Source organism: Neoarius graeffei, chromosome 27, assembly GCF_027579695.1.
Source record: "Neoarius graeffei isolate fNeoGra1 chromosome 27, fNeoGra1.pri, whole genome shotgun sequence".
Classification (NCBI taxonomy): Eukaryota; Metazoa; Chordata; class Actinopteri; order Siluriformes; family Ariidae; genus Neoarius; species Neoarius graeffei.
Window position 1 is genome coordinate 26,952,213 of NC_083595.1, and position 19,963 is coordinate 26,972,175.

At 42.9% G+C, this 19,963-nt stretch overlaps 1 protein-coding gene across 4 annotated transcripts in view; it reads right to left on the reverse strand.

Moving 5' to 3' along the window:
- Positions 1-1,413: 1,413 nt before the first annotated feature.
- The window catches only part of LOC132875316 (E3 ubiquitin-protein ligase RNF166), a 69,936-nt gene continuing 51,386 nt past the window's right edge, over positions 1,414-19,963 (reverse strand). For 2 of the 4 annotated variants that reach the window (XM_060912081.1, XM_060912082.1), the window contains 3 exons: positions 11,069-11,183; positions 7,311-7,418; positions 3,476-7,123 (listed from right to left, as the gene is read on the reverse strand). In XM_060912081.1, coding sequence (XP_060768064.1) covers positions 7,058-7,123; positions 7,311-7,418; positions 11,069-11,183 — 289 coding nt within the window. In that variant the 3' untranslated portion in view covers positions 3,476-7,057. Of the gene's footprint in view, positions 2,819-3,475; positions 7,124-7,310; positions 7,419-11,068; positions 11,184-19,963 lie in introns of those variants that run through there. The other 2 variants (XR_009651792.1, XR_009651793.1) reach the window with 2 other exon arrangements.

A 19,963-nucleotide genomic window follows, 5' to 3' on the forward strand; every position in this document is an offset into this window, starting at 1 on the left:
TATCCACATTCACTGGATATGAGCAATCGCACACTCTGATTGGCTACTCTACTACTAGGCTATCAGCTCAGATACTGCGAGTAGAAAAAAAAGAAATTGGCCAAGCGTGTTGCTGAACCAACCAAGGATGAAATAAAAACTCTACTTGAAAACAAAACCCCCAAAAATACAAAAAAAAAGCAACAAAATATGGAAAGTTTGACAGTAAAAATGTATCTTTGTCAAATTTTTTAAGAAATATAACATTTTTCACAAATTGCTACTGTCATTTCGCCAGTTTGTTTACATTTTAACCAGAAATTGCTTTGTTGGACATTTTGTATAAAGTTTTTATTCATCGAATTTGCAAAAAATAAAAATGCTCCGTTTCTCAAAATCCAGTGAATGTGGATAGAGCAGGGGTTCTCAACCTTTTGCAACCTGGGCCCCACCAAAGCTGGTTCATTGCAGTTGGGGGCCCCTCTTCTCGCCCCGGCCCCATCCCCCCCCCCTCAAACACACTCACCCGCAGTGACGCCACCCGACCTACAGCACCTTATATCGACCGATAGATAGATAGATAGATAGATAGATAGATAGATAGATAGATAGATAGATAGATAGATAGCTAGCCCTGGGCTAGATTATTATTATTATTATTATTATTATTATTATTAGTAGTAGTAGTAGTAGTAGCAGCAGCATTATCCATAGTAGACTAGCAGTAAGAAAACAACAAAAACAACAAATTATTTTGGTAGAGCTGAAATGGGGAAAGCAAAAATACAGTGTGGGGTAGTAGTCTTTAAAAAGACTGTTTGGGTTTTGCGCTGTATCGATGGATTGATGATAGGAGACTAGCGAGAGTCGGCACGAGTTAACTCGGCAAGAAACCAGACTAGTGTGTGTGTGGCAAGCACTCACACGGTGGCCACGGTATGCAGACTCACTCACGTGACGTTGCGTCATGTTCGCGTCACGGGCTTAAAATAACCTACACACAAGATTTTATGATAGATTGATGATAGATTTTATAATAGTATTGATTTGTATGTAATAGTCCAATGTCCTACATTTTGACATGGGTAAATGTGTTGCATCTGCTTAGCTACTATAGCCTGTTAGCCCCAGATTTTTTTTTTTGCCTCCATACATGAAGCCTACTCGCGACCCCCCTGGAGTACCTCCGCGCCCCACCAGGGGGGCGCGCCCCCCCGGTTGAGAACCACTGGGATAGAGTAAAACAGCCAATTCCACTCAATCTCGTCGTACATGGCTTATAGCTAACTCGGTGCTACGCGCTTCATCGGCTATTGGCTCATGTACGAGTCGATTTCATGGAATAACTTAAATATTCAGCCTTAGTATTAGTAAGATTGGAGGTAGTCTCTAGTGTATTAATTCAGTGAGTTTAATCAAACCACCAAATGAAAGTAGGATGGGTCAGTGGTTTTATTGAGGGGGAGAAACTGCTACAAATACATCATATAAGTAACCTATTAAACCTCAAACAGCATTACAGCTTCAAAACGCCACATTGGTGTTAGCATCATATCAATCATCATTATTACTGTTGTATCATTATTACATCATGAATGCATATTTCCATTGAGATAGCTCTTGGACACACACACACACCTTGCAGTCACTGAATCAGTGACGGAGCCACTGTGGTGTGAGGTGTCCTCCTCTTTGTCTCTGCAAGCAAACTCCTACGAACAGCTACAGGAAAACAAACAACGAGTCTCTCCTGAGCAAGAAGCCAAGTGTCCTCGTATATCCACTGACATCCATATAGTCCTTGTTCCTCCATGTCGAGCCCCAAAGGGAGATGCTGAGCAATTCATTTCTCCAGCTCATCCTTCAGCCTGCATGGACCTCCAGGCCCACAATGTGCGAGACAAACACGTATGGGAAAGGATCCACTTTGTATCGTTCTCAAAGGGAGCCAGAAAAAAAAAAAAGCAAAAGTGCCGTATATAAAAAGTTTAAAAACCTACATGTTATGCTACAGCAGTGAACATGAATATTATTTGCACATGGTATATTACAAACACTTAGAAAATAGCGTCGATAGTAAATAAGTAAAAAACGTTTGGGGAAATGGATCACGCAGTCGCAGGTCATTGTTGAGTTTGAACAGTGAAAGAAATGTCCAAAGCTTTCTGCAGTTTTTAAATCCAAATACTCTCGTCTCTCTGGGTTTAATTATGAGAACATGATTCTCATAGAACAGTCAACACCTGCAGTTTTAAAACCCTTGTTAAGACCCTTATAAAGCCAAATAAAACACATTACTGCACACAAACACACTAAATGCAGCTATTATTATTAATATTATTATTATTAGCCATTATGTCATCTAGAACTGTCACAAAAAATAATCAATCATTCTTCAAAACACAATCTTTTGTGACCGTTACAAAGCATGCTTGGTGGTAGGCATGTGCCGATATTACATTTTCATTCTGATTAACTGCTTAACCTCTTTTATTATTATAGTAATATGATAAACATGGCTGACATGGTGGTGTAGTGGTTAGCACTGTCGCCTCACAGCAAAAAGGTTCTGGGTTCGAGCTCAGTCGCTGATGGGGGCCACTGGGAGTGGAGTTTGCATTTTCTCCCCATGTCTGCATGGGTTTCCTTCGGGTGCTCTGGTTTCTCCCACAGTCCAAAGACGTGCAGGTTAGGTTAATCGGTGGCTCTAAATTGACCGTAGGTGTGAATGGCTGTGTCTCTCTATGTGTCAGCCCTGCTATGATCTGGTGACTTGTCCAGGGTGTACCCCGTCTCTCGCCCATAGTCAGCTGGGATAGGCTCCAGCTTGCCAACAACCCTGCACAGGATAAGCAGTTATGGACAATGGATGGATGGATTATAAACATGACTACATATTACCGTTAGCTGTTCTCATCATTGGTGATGTCACATGAATGACAGCGTGGCAGCTACAGTAGATAAAAATTCTACAAACACCTCTTTAAAATTGCAGGTTTTTAATGATGCAAAAAAATAAAATAAATCAATCAATCAATCATTCTTCAAATCATTCCACAGGATTTAGATGTGGACTCTGATTGGACCATTCAAAAATGTTGATCATTTTCTGAACCCATTCTGTTGCTGACTTGGATTTTTGTGCTTTGGTCATTGTCATGCTGGAAGGGGACTTTTTTTTCTTCACCTTCAGTTGTCTAATAGAAGCCTGCAGATTTTGTGCCAATATAGATTGGTATTTGTAGCCCTCAGTGATTCCCTTTATCTTGACTAGAGCACTCCAGACCCAGCTAAACAACCTCTTTTAGCATGATGCTGCCACCACCACGCTTCACCATGGGTATATATAGTATTTTTTGTGTGATCAGATGTCTTGTTTTTGTGCTAAACATATCTTTTAGAATTATGCCCAAAAAGTTCTACCTTGGTCTCAAACACTACATTTTGCCAGGCAGGCTTTGATTATTTATTTATTCCCCCCCCCCCCCCCCCCCCCCATGAGAAGGGGTATCTGTCTATTCATCCTACCTCATATCCCAGACATGTGAAGAATAGGCGAGATCACAGTCACATGCAGGGAGTACCTGTACCTGCAGGATATTCCTGCAGCTCATTTAATGTTGCTGGAAGTCTTTTGACAGGCTCCCTGACAAGCTTTTTTTTTTTTTTTTCTTTTCATCTATTTCAGAAGGACGTCCTGTTCTCGGTAATGTCTCTGCAGGGCCCCATTTTCTCCACTTGTTTATTCCATGGTACATCTGATGATTCGGAAATTATTTTGCACCCCTCTCCTGATTGAAACTTTTCTATAATAAAATCTTGTACATGCTTTTTTAAAAACTCTTTGCGGACCATGGCTTTAGCAGTCAGATGAAACCAAGATGATGTCGAGAAAATCCTACAGAAAAACAGCTGATCTTTAGTTGGGGTAAATCAGAATCACTTTATTAATGACTGGTGTGTGATATTTAATTTTAAACACTTTAATGCATGTGATTGGTTAATCCTGGGCACGGTCGCATGCCCCATTTTAAACGGGTGTACATAATCGTACAACCAGGTTATTGCAAGTTTTTCCTTTTGCCCCCGTAGAACGTTACTATTTGTTTATTGTTTGAATTTTATTGGTTGCTATACTATAAATTTATTTTTTGTTAAATTTTTTACATCATCCGAATTTTAACAGTTCAAGCATCCTTTAATCAGGATGATTTATTGCAGCATTGTAGATATTATGTAGATATTTTGAGTAAATATTTTGACAAATTTTCCAAACTTTTGAAGCCAGTACAGTATCATCATTAAATGAACCTTTCTTTCTGCAAATGCAACACTATCCACAATAATGGCATGCTGTCACTGCTTTTTCTGTCACTCTGTGTCTAAACACTTTAGCATCTTAACCACAAAAGAAACTTTATCTCAAGAGTGTAAATTCTGCTTAAAAAGGCTTCCTACTTTACGAGTCTCCTTTCACACGGAATACAGGAGCAGTGACAATATTATACATTTATTTAAAGTGCCTTCGCAACAATATTGATCGGCACATGCCTACTTTACCGTACATAGGCTAATTAAAACTCTGGGACAAATTCCTTGCTGATTAGAACCAACATTTTAACCTGCTCGTTCTGTAATGATGATCCCACCTTAATCAGGGTTTAAACCCAGCAAGAACGAGGTAAAAACCCACACAATCTTACTATTCATATGTACAAGTTTCAAATCTTTCCATTAAACCGTCTCTTATAAAACAGTTAGGCTTTTACTAAGACTCCAGCACACAAAGGCAGAGGTTTCATTTCTCCACTGTGTTTGTTGCAAAACTTCATACCGTATTACACACACTTAGGAGCTATGGACACACAAGATGGCGGACAAGACGACATCAGGAGAAATGACCTCTAAATCAATCGCTCTATAGAGAGTAAACTTTACAAACTTAAAAGAAAATAACAATGATCATGCACTCGATGATTGGAAATGAGTTGCAAGAAATCAAATATAAAACTTAATATCATCACCCAGCAATCACTGCCAACATTCTGTCTTCTCTAAATCCATCACATCGTCAGTGAGTCATCTCTCTGCATGCAGCCAGGCTGCCAAGATGCTCAGGACAAACGGATTTCATAAGTTCACCATCAGTTGAAGAAACAAACAATACAAAATGATTGTGATAACCGCTCAGGATAAAATGTTGAATAATGAAAAATAAATTAAATATATTATAAACATAAGACAAAAGGATCTGATGAAACGCAGCGGCTGCCAGTGGCAGACATTTTCTAATGGTCTTTCAGTGCCATGAAAGCTTTACAACCTACTGTCAATCTGGAGAGAGGGAGGGAAGGGGGGAGGGGGGAAAAGAAAGAAAGAAAAAAAAAAAAAAGGATGGCTATGCCCCATTTCGTTCCGTTAGCTATTTTTAACCAGATTTGGATTCAGGCAGTTCTCAGTTTGCCTTTTGCCAGTGGCCCAATACGAGACAATGGCACCTTATCAGAAAATGTTCAAAGCCCAGTGCTGCAACAGAGCCATAGTGAGGCTTCTGGATGGAGTCATTTAACCCTAAACTGCTCTATTCACCATGGGTTGCATTCTGCCTCTGTCTGCTGAAGAAATAAAGGTCAATAATATCCATCGCTATGAGAGCAGTCGTACAATAAACCCTCTCAGTCTGATATCCAGACCCAAATAATGACATCCAGCTGGAAAAAAACATGGCATGAAATATTCTACACACATCATGCAAATATGACATGAAACTAGGCCCTGAATGACTATGGTTCATGCCAGCCTTCCCATGGAACTAACACTTAGTGCCACCTAGTGGTTGAGCTTTGCATCTACATCCCCTCCGTGACCTCATGGTCTCTTCTCCACCTCCGATATATAAAAAAAGTAGTTCTAAACAATTCAGCACATCTCCTCACGTTTCACTTTCTCAGTATTAGTGCACCATTTTAAAGGAAACATTTTTCCAAAAATAGATATTCTTCTAATCTGATGCTTTGTAAAAAATATTATTGTAGCAAGGTAAACCAGTAAAGAGCAGAGTGAAGATCAAAGCAGTACTAGCATCCTGTCGGAGAACTATAAAAGAACACCAGAACATTCAGTCATGTAGAAAACCATGAGTGTTCGTAACGAGCTAAATTTAAAAAAAAAAAAAAAAAAAAAAAAAAAGGGGGGAGTGGTTAGTGATGGCCAAGTCATGATATTGGTGATGGTATGAATACTGGATTATCTCTCTCTGCTGTACGAGTATTGCCTAGAACGCTGAGTCACTCCAACAAGGTAGGTTCTATCATCATCATTCATCTCAGCTTCCTTATACTTACAGTAAAATGATGGAGCTCTCTCCCTTTCTCTCTCATATTCAGCCCAACAGGAGACACTGTTACTGAGGTGTCCATCATCTATACGATCACCATGGCAATAATAGGGTAGTTGGCGCAAAGACATCAATGCTGGCCTAGCGACGTTGTTCTAAGCCTGGGATAACGCTCTCATCCAGTCTACTGTGAGACGCGTGATGGCTTTTCGTACTTACACTGCCATCTGTCCCTGTTTGAACAACAGAGAAAGAGAGAAAAAAAAACAGAACTGAAGAAAAAAAAAACCCTGATAGTGATCATGAAATGGAGTTTGGTTCTTTCCCCCTCAAACAGCAATTGAAGCTTGTTGTGCTGTATGCAAACGATGTAATGTTGTTACTGACTGCAGCAGTTATGAAGAATGACTGCATGCTCTGCCTCCATCAGTGAAGGACGAGAGGAATTCTGGGTAGAAAATTGTGGAGGTTAAGTGATTAGCATTTTGTAACACCAGGTACAGAACCAGCCGTGCAGCTACCTGGAGAAATGTGGCGTGAGTAAGTAAGGGAAAGAAAAACAGAAAAGAGAAAAAGGAAAAAAAAAAAGTAGTATAGGGGTTGAAAATGACACTCCTTTATGTTCAGGTCTGCAGCATGAATGAGGCAGAGAGGAAAAAAAGAGGGGGTTTAAGAGGTGAGGGTAAGTGATGGTGATTGGATAGGACGTGGTGATTGGTGGAGGCTGTTAGGATGGGACTCTCAGTTCTCAGACAGAGAGAGGGCCAGTGCTGCCTGCAGTGCGGCCTCCTCGTCAATGCTGTAGTCCTGTGTACACACACACACACACACACACACACACACACACACAGAGTGAACAAAAAGTAACAAATGAGGAATTGAACAATGAAGTAGTAGTACATCTTAAGTAATAACTGTCAAAGTTATTTCTAATTAACTAACTCACTCCTGCACAGGCAGGTACAACTGTGTGTGTGTTTGTTTCAGTACTCACCACAAACGTATCATAGGAAAACTTGTGCCGGTGCAGGAGGTGCTGCAGGAAGTTGGAGCTCTTGTAGCTGGGGTCCCCCCAGGGCATGGCTGAACACACGGGACACACCTTTGGACAGAAGCACACAATCAATCAATCCATCCACACCCCTACACTTGCCTCTAACCAAATGGCAAAAACACAGGGTGTCTGGATTACATGCTGGAAATCATATGAAGAGCATTGCTCTTGATTACATCATGGACCTTCTACATGAATACAAGCCAGCATGTGATGTACGGTCTGCATCTAGTAACAATTTAAAAATTCCCAAAACTAGACTTTCCATGTATGGTGATGGATCATTTAGTGCTGCTGCTGCTCCAAAGCTATGGAACAGTCTTCCATCTTATCTTAAACAAGCCATTACGCCTGAAGCATTTAAATCTCGACTAAAGACTTTCCTCTTTCGCAAAACCTATGGATTAGAACTCGTACAACTTTTAGTTAATTTTATAATTATTTTATTTTGTAAAAACATTGAGACTTGGTGTAATGAGTCTCTAAGAACGTTTTATTATTATTACCACCACCTTCACAGTACGCATGTACTGGTGAGTCCTGTGCTGGCCACAACAAGTACGTAGCCTCAGCAGTTCAGGGCCCTACGGAGGATCCTCGCTAATCCAAGCAGAACAGTCTTCTGCATAGTAAAGTGTTTCAACCCTACATGGATGTTGCTCAAATATCCTTCTAGTCTGTCGGTGAAGCTACCCAGCTCTCCTATAACAATTGGGCTGATAACTTTCTTCATCTTCCACAGGGTCTTGATCTCTATAGCCAGATCACAATACTTCTTGATTGCGTATTCTCATCTCATCTTCATCCGGGTCATGGAGGCAGCAGTCTGAGCATGGAAGCCCAAACTTCCCTCTCCCCAGAAACCTTGGCCAGCTCCTCGGGAAGAACACCGAGGCGTTCCCAGGCCAGCTGAGAGACATAGTCCCTCCAGCGGGTCCTGGGTCTTCCCTGGGGGGACATGCCTGGAACACCTCCCCAGGGAGGCGTCCAGGACGCATCCGAAAGAGATGCCCGAGCCACCTCAGCTAATTCCTCTCGATGTGGAGGAGCAGCGGCTCTACTCCGAGCTCCTCCTGAGTGATTGTGCTTCTCACCCTAAGGGAGCACCCAGCCACCCTGCGAAGGAAACTCATTTCAGCCGCTTGTATCCGTGATCTTGTTCTTTCGGTCATTACCCAAAGCTCATGACCATAGGTGAGAGTCGGAACGTAGATCGACCGGTAAATTGAGAGCTTCGCCTTTTGGCTCAGTTCCTTCACCATGACGAACCGGTAAAGCAACCGCATCACTGCGGAGGCTGCACCGAACCACCTGTCGATCTCACGCTCCATCCTTCCCTCACTCGTGAACAAGATCCCGAGATACTTAAACTCCTCCACTTGAGGCAGGACTTCTCCACCAACCTGGAGAGGGCAAGCCACCCTTTTCCGGTCAAGAACCATGGCCTTGGAGGTGCTGATTCTCATCCCAGCCGCTTCACACTCCACTGCAAACCACCCCAGTGCATGCTGAAGGTCCTGGTTTGAAGAAGCCAACAGGACATCATCCACAAAAAGCAGAGATGAAATCCTGTGGTCCCCAAACAGGACTCCCTCCGGCCCCTGGCTGCGCCTAGAAATTCTGTCCATAAAAATTATGAACAGAACCAGTGACAAAGGGCAGCCCTGCCAGAGTCCAACATGCACTGGGAACAGGTCTGACTTACTGCCGGCAATGTGAACCAGACTCCTGCTCCGTTCATACAGGGGCTGTCCAGTCCCTGTATGAACGGAGCAGGAGGCAAAGGCATGTCAGCCAAAACAGCCCCACAACATCCAGAGACTTGAGATACTCAGGGCGGATCTCATCCACCCCTGGTGCCTTGCCACTGAGGAGCTTGCAAACCACCTCAGTGACTTCGGCTTGGGTAATGGACGAGTCCACCTCCGAGTCATCAGCTTCCGCTTCCTCAATGCGGTGGGATTCCACGTGATGGTGGGATTGAGGAGATCCTCAAAGTATTCCTTCCACCGCCCGACAATATCCCCAGTCGAGGTCAACAGCTCCCCACTCGCACTGTGAACAGTGTTGGCAGAGTATTGCTTCCCCCTCCTGAGGCGCTGGACGGTTTGACAGAATTTCTTCGAGGCCAACCGATAGTCCTCCTCCATGGCCTCACGGAACTCCTCCCAGTTCCGAGTTTTTGCCTCCGCAACTGCCCGAGCTGCGGCACGCCTGGCCTGCCGATACCAGTCAGCTGCCTCAGGAGTCCCGGAGGCCAACATGGCCTGACAGGACTCCTTCAGCTTGACGGTATCCCTTACTTCCGGTGTCCACCACCGGGTTCGGGGATTGCCATCATGACAGGCACCGGAGACCTTGCGGCCACAGCTCCGAACAGCCGCATCAACAATGAGGGCAGAGAACATGGTCCACTCAGACTCAAATGTCCCCCGCCTCCCTCAGGAGCTGGGAGAAGCTCTCCCAGAGGTGGAAGTTAAAGACCTCCCCGACAGAGTGCTTGGCCAGACGTTCCCAGCAGACCCTCACCATACGTTTGGGCCTGCCAGATCTGTATGGCTTCCTCCTCCGCCAGTGGATCCAACTCACCACCAGGTGGTGATCAGTTGACAGCTCAGCCCCTCTCTTCACCCGAGTGTCCAAGACATAGGGCCGGAGATCAGATGAAACGACTACAAAGTCGATCATCGACCTCCGACCTAAGGTGTCCTGGTGCCACGTGCACTTATGGACACCCCATGCTCGAACACGGTGTTTGTTATGGACAAACCGTGACTAGCACAGAAGTCCAATAACAAAACACCACTTGGGTTCAGATCAGGGAGGCCGTTCCTCCCAATCACGCCCCTCCAGGTGTCACTGTCGTCACCCACGTGAGCGTTGAAGTCCCCCAGTAGAACAATGGAGTCCCCAGTCTGAGCACCTCTCAGTACCTCTCCCAGGGACTCCAAGAAGGTCGGATACTCTATACTGCTATTCGGCCCGTAGGCACAAACAACAGCAAGAGCCCTCTCCCTGACTCGAAGGCACAGAGAGACGACCCTCTCGTTCACTGGGGTAAGCTCCAACACATGGCAGCTGAGCTGTGGAGCTATAAGCAAGCCCACACCAGCCCACCGTTGCTCACCATGGGTGACTCCAGAGAAGTTGAGAGTCCAGCCCCTCTTGAGGAGCTGGGTTCCGGAGCCCAAGCTGGGTGTGGAGGTGAGCCCGACTATCTCTAGCCGGTACCTCTCAACCCCCCACACAAGCTCAGGCTCTTTCCCCCCCAACGAAGTGACATTCCATGTCCCAACAGCTAGCCGCTGTGTTCAGGGATCAGGTCGTCGAGGCCCCTGCCTTCGACTGCCACCCAATCCACACTGCACCAGCCCTCTACTACTACCTCTGTGGGTGGTGAACCCACAGGAGGTCGGGCCCACGTCACCACTTCAGGCTGAGCCACGTCACCAAACCCATTATGCGTATTATTTTTATTATTATTACTATTAAATCCTCTCAGAGCAGGAAACCTGAATCTCTTATTTGTACTTGCATCACTGCAAACATGTTAAACAGCCCTGTGCTTAGACTACATTAGAGTTTGTCTCACTTGTAATTCGCTTTGGGTAAAAATGATACATGTACAGATGGTGAAGCAAGTTTTATCGGCAGCCCAGCTGACTTTGGTAGAAGACCAGGGACATGACTACACTCACCACTTTGTTGGGATCGTTGCGGTGGTTTTCCATGCAGTGCTTCACCAGCTCTTGTTGGTCCAGGTTTCGCGCTCCACAATACGGGCACACAAATGTCGATCGGTTTGGAATATTGCTGCAAGCAAAGAGGAGGCAGTCAGCTTTTCAAAACAAACAAACAAACAAACAAACAAACAAACACAAACAAAACACCCCACCTCCTTCCGTCTGGTCAGAAAGTGAGGGTACGTCTCCATTTATTTACCACCACAGCAAATTACATTTGACACTACACAAATAAAGTGAAACTTATTTTCAAATCATGATTTGTTGCTACTTCAAAACAGTAGCAAATAAGTATGTGTACACAAACATGCGCACACACCCAAGTCCATAACTCACTCCTGTCATCACCAAAAAGTCACAAATCCTCTCTCAAGTCTGGCACATCAGAAGAATTAATGATAAAGTTAGTAACAGACCCACTGGATTTCATCTTTGACATGCTTAATATGATTGGATCTGCAGTAAGCTCGTACATCACAAATGCAGGAACCCAGCATTGCTTTAGCAAAAAACATCAGAATATTGCAACTACTAAAACATAACCATCATAAATCTCACTGGCAAAAAATGACTTAAAACACTATTGTCTTTTTTTTTTTTTAAAAAAAATCCCAGAAAATTTGAGTTTGTCAGGAAGCAATTCAACATAATCTGTTTTATTCCCCCCACACAGCAGAAGGTTGGTGAGGGTGGCAACAAAAATAGGTTAAAAATAATAGATTTAAAAATAAGCAAAAACACAGGAAAAAGAAGTGTATATTTATGTTGCATTTACTGGGATCATGCAGTTCCAAACACCACTATTAGACATTTTCATGCAAAGAAGATACAGTATGTAGAAAATAATCATGAAAAAAAAAAGTCTTGTCCGTTGTGGAGGAACAAAATGGCCCTGAAGTCAAATTACTTGGTACGTTTTTGTTTACCAGGTTATAAATGTAAACGTATCCTCGAAATATCATAATTTTGAAGGTTCTGTGGAGTACCATTAAATCCTTGATTTAAAAAATAGAAAGCATATCACAAAACTGTGATTGTATAAAAGAGACTGTCCACCAAAAGTCAATCACCAGGAAAGTAAGGCATTAATCAAAGAAGCAGCTAAAGGTCTGAGGGTAACTCAGAAGGAGCTAGAGAAATCCACAGCTCAGTTGGGGAAGCTGTTCACAAGACAACCAGGGCTCAGGTACTCTGTAAAGCTCGGCTTTGAGAGGCACATATGAAACACAAATGAAATCCCATTTTGAGTTTGTCAAAAAACATGATGACACAGCAAACATGCGGAAAAAGGTTTCACTTTTTTTGGGACTACACAGTCCTCTGTGAAAGTATTGGAACAGCAATTCTATTTGCTATACACTGAAGACATTTGGGTTCAAGATCAATAGATAAATATGAGACAAGAACTTCAGCCTTTATTTCCTGATAGTTACATCTAAATGTGTTAAACAACTTGGAACATTTTGTTTGGTTCCAATTCAAGTGATCAAAAATATTGGAACACGTGACTGACCGGTGCTTCTTGTTGCCCAGATGTGTCTTGTTAGATTGTTTAAACAATTTCTATCTCTGAAGGTCTATTCTTGGTTTGAGCCACAGGTTTCCCCCTGTGAAGACTGCATTTGTTGTTAAAATATAAACCAACATGAAGACCAGAGAGCTGTCTATGGGAGAAAAGAAGAAAAATCAATCAGAACTTTTGCACAAGCATTGGGCATCACCAGTACAACAATTTGGAATGTCCTGTTAAAGAAAGAAACCACTGGTGTACTAACAACCAGACATGTTTGGTCGTTTGGTCAGCCAAACAAAACAACAGCAAATGATGACAGAAACAATGTGAGAGCTGTGAAGAAAAACCCAGAAACAAAAGTCAACCTCCACAGGGTAGGGGTGAAGCAAGACGTATGCCATACCACAAGATACAAACCACTCATCAGCAGGAAGGATCAGAAAGCCAGGCTGGAATTCATAAAGAAATACAGAGGTGAGCCACAGAAGTTCTGGAAACAAGACTAACCTCCATGAAAATAATGAAAAGGCCATAGCGTGGAGAAAGAAAGGATCTGCTCATGATCTAAGACATACAAGCTCATCAGTCAAGCACGGTGGAGCTAGTGTCATGGCTTGGGCTTGCATGGCTGCTTCTGGAACAGGCTCACTAATCTTTATTGATAATGTAACTCATGATGATGGCAGTAGAATGACCCAAAACACACTTGCTCATTCCAAAAATGGATGGTCTGCTGCCAAAAGTGCCATGTTCCAAGTTTAACACAACAGATGTAAATATCTATTATCTATAGTCTCATTCACCTTTTGATCTCAAACCCAAATTTCTTTAGTGTATAGCAAAAACAAAAAGAATTGGCCTTGTGTTCCAATATTTTTGTAAGGGAATGATTTTACCATTGCCAGAAAAAAATATTTTATAGCTCCGAGTCATGACTAAGCTTTTTTTTTGTTTAAGCAAGCTAACATTATCTTACCAAGATACTCTGAGTGATCATGCAAATCATACCGTTCATACATATATAATAAAAGTACATAGTTTAGCTAGTGTTCGCTGCCTTGTTTTATCCCATCACTTCATTTACTCATGTTGGTTTGCTAGTTATATCATCAGTTTAGCTAGCTTAGAGATCAAAACTAGCAACATACTGTAAATAAATAAATAAACAAACCGTAAAGAACTCCCTGTGGAGGGTCTGTTAAAACATTTTACAGAAGACCAAGACATGGCTTTGCTACAGAACTGTCAAGAGATTTAGGCCCATGCACACGTGTCCACATGGCTCTGAATCCATCGATCACCCCATCGACCACACCTTTTAAAAACACAACCAAATGACTACTATGTGAACACGATTCCCAAAAAGCTGTAATGCAAAATGAAAGTCTTGCTCAGTCTCTATTCAGTAACATACCGTAGGAATGAACAAGGTTAAAAACTGTACTGCAGCCAGCCACTAGAGGGCCTTAGCCATGTTTTGGTCTCACTTTGGTCTACCAGTCATGACATATATCCACTCATATACACAGTCACTGGTCGGATCAGATAAAAACGTCTTTGGTATATCCTCATCATGAAGCATGGCGGTGGTAGTATCATGCTGTGGGAGCCAAATACAGGACAGTGCTAGAAGAAAACCTATCCTACCTAGAATTGATTGATAGTAGTACATATTTGTGCAACCAACAAATGTCTTCTTTTTTTCTTTTTTGTTAATCTACGTGTCACACGCACGCACAAAATACTGTACATCAAGATAATGTACAAATCAAATGGTACAAATTCCACCCATCCATCATCTGTAGCCGCTTATCCTGTTCTACAGGGTCGCAGGCAAGCTGGAGCCTATCCCAGCTGACTATGGGCAAAAGGCGGGGTACACCCTGGACAAGTCGCCTGGTCATCGCAGGGCTGACACATAGACAAACAACCATTCACACCTACGGTCAATTTAGAGCCACCAATCAGCCTAACCTGCATGTCTTTGGACTGTGGGGGAAACCGGAGCACCCGGAAGAAACCCACGCAGACACAGGGAGAACATGCAAACTCCACACAGAAAGGCCCTCGCCGGCCGCTGGGCTTGAACCCAGGACCTTCTTGCTGTGAGGCGACAGTGCTATCCACTATACCACCGTGCTGCCCGTACAAATTCCAATTAAGTCCATTTCAATCGCAGGTTGCTACAGACACAACAAAATGTGGGAAAGTTCAAGAGGGATGAATACTTGTGAACTGTAAGGCACTGTACTCCAAAATGCTCCTATCCCATTATTTTCCCTTTAACTAAAGGCACAAAAGGCATACGTTTGAAAGTAGCATACCAATGACAACCATTTTAAAAACTCCACTTTAGTGTCTTATATTGAGAATGTTTATGATAATATTCGGCTGTGGCTGACCGTTGTGAACTTTTTGGCCAAAATCAAAGCAACTCAGTGTTACCATAAAATACAAACTGTTTTCAAATTTGCGTAATAACACTTAGAAAAGTCTTAACAGCTACATAAATCAATTTTGTGAAAAACGTTTCAGCAAGATAGCACCCTTCAAAAAAAAAAAACGTCTTAAGCAAGTGGCATTATTCATATAGCAGTACTGCTCAAAGCTCTAAATTGCATCGTAAAAGGTACAATAATTAAATAATATTGGCTGGCTTTGAGCGGTCTATCAGATATATTCCATTCAGCTAGCATGATATTGAACGAGTCGAAGATGAGGTCAAGATCATGCTAGCTGAATGGACTATATCTGACAGACCACAAAAAAAGGCCAGACATTATTATTATTATTAATACACACTCTTCATATCAGCATTCTCAAAGACCAACACTAGCTTCCCCGCGACTTGGTGCTGTTTGCACGACAGTCCAGTTAGCTTCTAGCTGGTGTGGTGTTAGTGCAGGCCAATGCTAGCGCAGTCAAGCCAATTATTATTTTCCCTGTGCAATTTATTGAGTTACTTTTAAAATCAACATCGACAACTACACACAACGGAGCGACCTCACAGCCAAAATTCTCTCAAAATCTTCCATGTTTAACGAAGCAAACCTCACGGCCATGTTTGTTTACAAACTGTCACAGTCACTTGCTAGCACAGAAGTTCTATGCATCCGACGTGTCTCTTTTCCAGTTTCTCGATGCACGTTGGTATGTTTTACTCTTGTAAATATGCGTGAAGAATATATAACGAAGTTTTGGTAGCCTTTCGGGTGTTCAGCGCATCTTTAGTTTCAGTTTAGTTATTTAGTGCTTAAGCTTAGCACTGGATTAGCCTGATCATCTCTCTTTCCCGGCCGACAAACAAATGATTCTGTGCACGTGTAGCAGAAAAGTTGCATCAATGGATCTTCGCATGAGCTCTGACGTGTGACGTCGTGTTTTCTTGACAATGTGCAATATTATAACAATATTGCACGCTCATTCTCCATTGGGGAGAGTGGCGTAATACATGGAGGATAAGCGATATGATAAAAATATTGCTTGCTATCAATAAACCCACTAGAAGAGAACAGAATACACATTTTTATTTCATGGAAAAAGTAGCCCGTGTGTATAATAATAGATGATGTGGACTTTTGAGTAGCCTTGTTATACTACAAGTTGATACTACAAGTTGTGTGTGAAGCTCCTTGAGCTTCAGCACTGTGGGCAGCCTGTGTGTGACTGTATTATTCACTTACTACACTCAGCTGTGAGATATTTTGATGATGATAAAAATAGCAGAACCACTGAAGACCTAATTAGCCCTTTTGTGTTTCTTTATCCCCAGTTACCTGATCAAAGGTAATACACAAGGCTCCTGAATGGAAGAAAAGTGTTCACCCTATCATCTGGAGATCACAAGTTCGAATCCCAGCAATGCCAGAGCCATCTGTGGCCAGGAGTCGAGAGATTGAAATTAGCCACCTTTGCAGGCCAGTAGTTGCTGTGCAATTGGGAGAGAGTTAGCTAGTGAGCAAGACCAAATTGGGGAGAGCAAAATCAATGTCTTCGGTGGCCCAATTTATCAGGTATCTTCAGGTTTAAATGCTTTCAAGGAATCATGATAATGATCTAGAAATGTATGTGAGAAGAAAAAAAAAAAAACTGCAGAGGTATTGCCATTTCACAGTTCAACATCCAACCTGCGGAAATATGTACAAGTATGCCATTAATTAGTTTACTGAGCTAGACTAGCTAGCAAGATCTTTTGCTGTTTTACAGTACGACTCAGGATATTACTCGGGATAATGTGTAAAGGGCATCTTTGCTAGATAGCTAACTATGTAGTTACAGTATGAACGCCTATGAATTAGCATGAGCTAGCAAGCTAGCTGGTGAGCAAACCTAGCAAGCTACTGAAACCCAAAGAGCATTTGGCCAAGTTACGGTAGCTAGACAGCTAATGTTACTTCTTTATATACTGTTGATAATGGAGGTGGTATTCACTTCGGCATAGCTCACTTGGTTCGGTCATGCAATTGTTCAAGAAAAAAAAAAGTTGCCTTCCTCAGACATAGAACATTTTCTGATTATTAGTGTCAATATTAGGCAGAAAAAGGTAATTCTGGAGATCACCAGACAACCAAAAGATAGGACTGGATGGACACACTTGCCTGGTGGGCCAAGTAATGATAGCTTAGCCCTTCACATTTGCTACTCCAGACCCTACACTGCTTCCTGCTCTCACAAATCTATTTCAGCTCTTGGAAAATGCTGAACAGATGATTGTTAGAGCAGGAAGAACTCATCCAGAGGGGGAAGTCACTTGGAGACTGTGATGAAAATCAGTCCCTAGGATACTTACACATTTACATGTAGCATCAGTGAACGTTTCTGGAACATGAATTGCTTCTGACTCATTACCATATTCCCATTTCAAGCCATCTTCATACTTTCATATGATGATTTAATTCATAAAGAAAGGAAACCTTGCATTGCTTTTACAACCTCAAAGCAGAAAAAAAAAGTTGGGACATATGGAAAATGCAGGAAAAAAAAGAAGCCATGATTTCTAAATTTACTTTGACTTGTATTTCTTTGCAGATAGAATGAGCCCATGATATTTCATGTTTTGTCTGGTCAACTTCATTTCATTTGTTAATTTACATTCATTCCTGTGTTTCAGGCCTGCAACACATTCCCCCCCAAAAAAAGTTGGGACAGGGACAGTTTAGGGCCTGAAATGAGGTAAAACAATCAAATAAGGTTGTAATTTGAAACCGGTAATTGTATTCATGATTTGGTATAAAATCAGTATCCAGGAGAGGCCTAGACTTTGAGGAGCAACGATGGGCCATGGTTCTGCAGTTTGTCAACAAATGTGGGAGAAAACTAGTCTGGTTAACACCAGACCATATCACAAGTGAAATATGGTCTGGAATCCGCCTATTGAATTTCTCGTAGGGGAGGTGTGGTTTACGATTGTCAACGGCCGTTTATTGGACGTTGCGAATGTCTATTATTTGGCGTATACGTAGCCCATGGCCAATCATGGCAGTTGTACCCGGTGACGTAGTTAGAGCGACGAAGAAGACGAAGAGGCGAAGAAAGACTGAAACGCCAAACGCTGTTCTTTTTTTAAAACAAACTTTCGCTCTAAACTATTCAGAACAGTGTCTAAAGCTTGATCGAAAGTTTGGTTCGTATCGCTCACCGCCATATTAAACGTGATCCGTAAACAGTCCCAAATAAACAAGCTTCCGTTTGTCGAGTAGTACGCGTCACCGTCTTTCCACCCCTCCCCACTCTCTGATCGGCTCCCTAACTCAGGCGAGCCTTTAGACCATAGTTTCCATGCTGTCTTTTCAGATCGGAACAATTGTGCAAAGCAGCATGGGATTTCCCAGGCTAGGAGAAAACTACTGAAAATGTTTAAATCAATCGATGTCCCTCAAAGAAAGAAGGGATTTGGATATTTCACCCTCAATGGTGCATAATATCATTAAATGATACAAGGAATCTGGAGGAATTTTGGTGTGTAAAGGGCAAGGGCACAAGCCTAAACTGAACATCCGTGATCTCTGGTCCCTCAAACAGCACTGCATCAAGAACAGTCATTCACCTATCGCTGATCCAACCACATGGGCTCGGGATTACTTTGGCAAGCATTTGTCAAGCGCTACAATGCAGAGTTACATCCACAAATGCCAGTTAAAACTTTACTGTGCAAAAAGGAAGTCTTATGTTAACTGTGTCCAGAAGTGCCGTCAACTTCTCTGGGACCGGAAGCATCTGGGATGGACCATCACACAGTGGAAATATGTATTGTGCTCAGATGGATCAGTATTCCAGGCCTTTTTTTGGAAAAAATGGATGCCATGTGCTCCAGACCAAAGACAAAAAGGACCATCCACACTGTTACCAGCAACAAGTCCAAAAGCCAGGGTGTGTCATGGTATAGGGTTGTGTCAGTGCCCTTGGCAAAGGTAACTTCCACTTCTGTGATGGCAGCACTACTGCAGAAAAGTACATTGAGATTTTGGAGCAACATATGCTACCTTCAATACAACATCTTTTCCAGGGACATTTCAACAAGACCATGCAAAACCACATTCTGCACACATTACAAAAGGTGTAGCTGTGGAAGAAGAGGGCTCCTGTCCGCTCTGTCCCCAATAGAGAATTTCATTCATCTCATTATCTCTAGCCGCTTTATCCTGTTCTACAGGGTTGCCGGCAAGCTGGAGCCTATCCCAGCTGACTACGGGCAAAAAGCGGGGTACACCCTGGACAAGTCGCCAGGTCATCACAGGGCTGACACATAGACACAGACAACCATTCACACTCACATTCACACCTACGGTCAATTTAGAGTCACCAGTTAACCTAACCTGCATGTCTTTGGACTGTGGGGGAAACCGGAGCACCCGGAGGAAACCCACGCAGACATGGGGAGAACATGCAAACTCCGCACAGAAAGGCCCTCGCCAGCCACGGGCCTCAAACCCGGACCTTCTTGCTGTGAGGCAACCGCGCCAACCACTACACCACCATGCCGCCCCCCAATAGAGAATGTGTGGAGAATTTTGAAATGAAAAATATAACAAGACCAACCCCGTACTGTTGCACACTAAGACCCGTTTGCAGGAAGAATGGGACAAAATAACACCTGAAACACTTCATCACTTGGTGCCTTCAGTTGCTAAACATCTTTAAAGTGTTGAAAGAAGAAGAATGTTGCCATTCCTTCTCACAGCTGCTCCTGTTAGGGGTCGCATATTTGATCTGGCATAGGTTTTTACACCAGATACCCTTCCTGACACAACCCTCCCCAATCTATCTAGACTTGGGACCAGCTTGTACAACCCCAGTGGCTGGGTATTTTACCTAATCTGCATGTCTTTACAACAGTG